The sequence below is a fragment of the Cyprinodon variegatus genome, unplaced genomic scaffold (genome assembly GCF_000732505.1).
Source record: "Cyprinodon variegatus isolate N-32 unplaced genomic scaffold, C_variegatus-1.0 Scaffold60, whole genome shotgun sequence".
Taxonomy (NCBI): Eukaryota; Metazoa; Chordata; class Actinopteri; order Cyprinodontiformes; family Cyprinodontidae; genus Cyprinodon; species Cyprinodon variegatus.
In genome coordinates this window covers 1,813,073-1,814,885 of record NW_015150513.1, presented here as the reverse complement: position 1 = coordinate 1,814,885, position 1,813 = coordinate 1,813,073, and the positions used below count along the sequence as shown (strand labels likewise).

Below are 1,813 nucleotides of genomic sequence, written 5' to 3'. Positions count from 1 at the left end.
AAATAAATAAATACCAGTTCCATGTAAAGTGCACTGGTTGGATCTCTGATATCAAATCCCTGATAGAGTGGCAGTCTGTGGGAGTGTGGCTCGAACTCAGCACCTCAGGATTCTATGCCCTAACCAATAGGCCACCACTCCCACAACATGTTCGTCATGTTAATATAACTGTAAAGCAAAGGTAAAATAAACAGAAATAATAAAACAGCTATTTTAATTTGACAAAATAAAAAAATAAGTTTATTGAGTAGAAATGTTTCAGGTGTGTTTTGTCTATACTAGAAGCAAACTGAAACACAAACAATGTTGCACTTCTATGTATGTATAAGCAAAATGCATATTTCTTTATTACATATTAAGGTTATGTGTCAGCATGCTTTCAATGACAGTAAATTACATAATGTAGCTGAAAATGAGTGACTTACTCTGTATGGCTTAACCCAGGGCAGGAGCGAACCCTGAGCAAACCTCCAGAACATGCCCTGGTCTCCTGACTGGGAGAAAATTAAAACCTCTTCCCCATCTTCACTTTGTTGGTAAACATTCAGTGTGCCCATTCCCTTCCCGTACATGTGGTACCAGAACTGCACACAAAATCCTTTACCTGAACAGAAGAAACAATACTGAATTAAAATACATATATATTCCATATAATTTAGCATTTGCACGGGTTGAGGCTTTGCATAATCTAAACAGTAAAATAAAAAAGGATATGCAACTTCTTGTTTAGGATGTTTAATAAAAAAATTCTAACTCTCACTTTCAGGGTATAGAGGTGAATACATTAAAGCCTTTTGGCCGGCTTGTTCATCTATGGAAGATGGCAGGAAGTAGTAATGACCCGATGGCGTGTTGGTGGTGTGATCGCTGTCTGGTCCTGTGTTTGGGTTAGCTGTGCTACCCGAGTGCCTGATCCAGTCAAAGTCATCTGATGTTGCCTGCTTCCAGTTACAGCTGCCCTCTTCAAAATCACACACATCTAAAGGGCAACACAATATCAAAGATGTTATACTGTTTTGTAGCCATGAAACTATGCAAGTATCATTTTCTCTTTACTACTCATTTGATTAAAAACAATAACAAAGTTTAGGCTGTGCTATAAATCAGTACGACAGCTGCTGAACATATTTGTGGTATGTTGATTGTACCCAAAAGTTGTTTTTTTAGGGGGGGATTAAGAACAGCACATAAAAGCAGTTGCGGCATATTTATGCCCATTTAATCACAACTATGTGCTAGTTTTTTCTCCCCTTCAACCTAATAAATGTTTTTAAATTTTGTATCAGACTACATTAACACTGATGAAATCGCGACAAATTAATTTTAATTTATCTACTCAGGGAAATGTGTGGAAATTAATTTCGTGAGTGATATGCGTGCTATTCCTATGTAAAGGCGTGTTTAGAAGTAAAATGATGTAAGGAATGTACGGTGTGTTGACCTTGTGCTGACCACGTAAATTAGTGGGTCAACCCAGCTCTGGCGTTTCCACAGCATGCTGGTCAGAGATGAGGCGATTTTAAAACGGGTCGCTTGCCGAGTCATTTGACCCGGATAGAGATCCGTCAGTGAGCTGATCCCACTGCCACTAAAAGTCAATTGTTCCCAGGGTTTAAACATGTTTTTTAGCCAGTGGGAAAGAGGTAGAAGACACTGGACAGAAGTGCAATTCTGTGTTGCGGCGATGGGTTGCAGTATCATTAGAAAACTGTATGCCTCTTTAAATAACAGAAAATATTTAGAAAATGTTTATATTATAGAAAAAAAAAGAACACTGATAAATCCTTTTCTGTTTTTAAGAATTTTATTACCA

At 37.7% G+C, this 1,813-nt stretch overlaps 1 protein-coding gene across 1 annotated transcript in view; it reads right to left on the bottom strand.

Moving 5' to 3' along the window:
- The window catches only part of LOC107082732 (MAM and LDL-receptor class A domain-containing protein 1-like), a 23,294-nt gene that overhangs the window by 5,343 nt on the left and 16,138 nt on the right, over positions 1 to 1,813 (bottom strand). Inside the window, exons 21-22 of the mRNA XM_015371542.1 lie at positions 761 to 979; positions 426 to 604 (exon numbers count right to left, since the gene is read on the bottom strand). Coding sequence (XP_015227028.1) covers positions 426 to 604; positions 761 to 979 — 398 coding nt within the window. The remainder of the gene's footprint in view (positions 1 to 425; positions 605 to 760; positions 980 to 1,813) is intronic.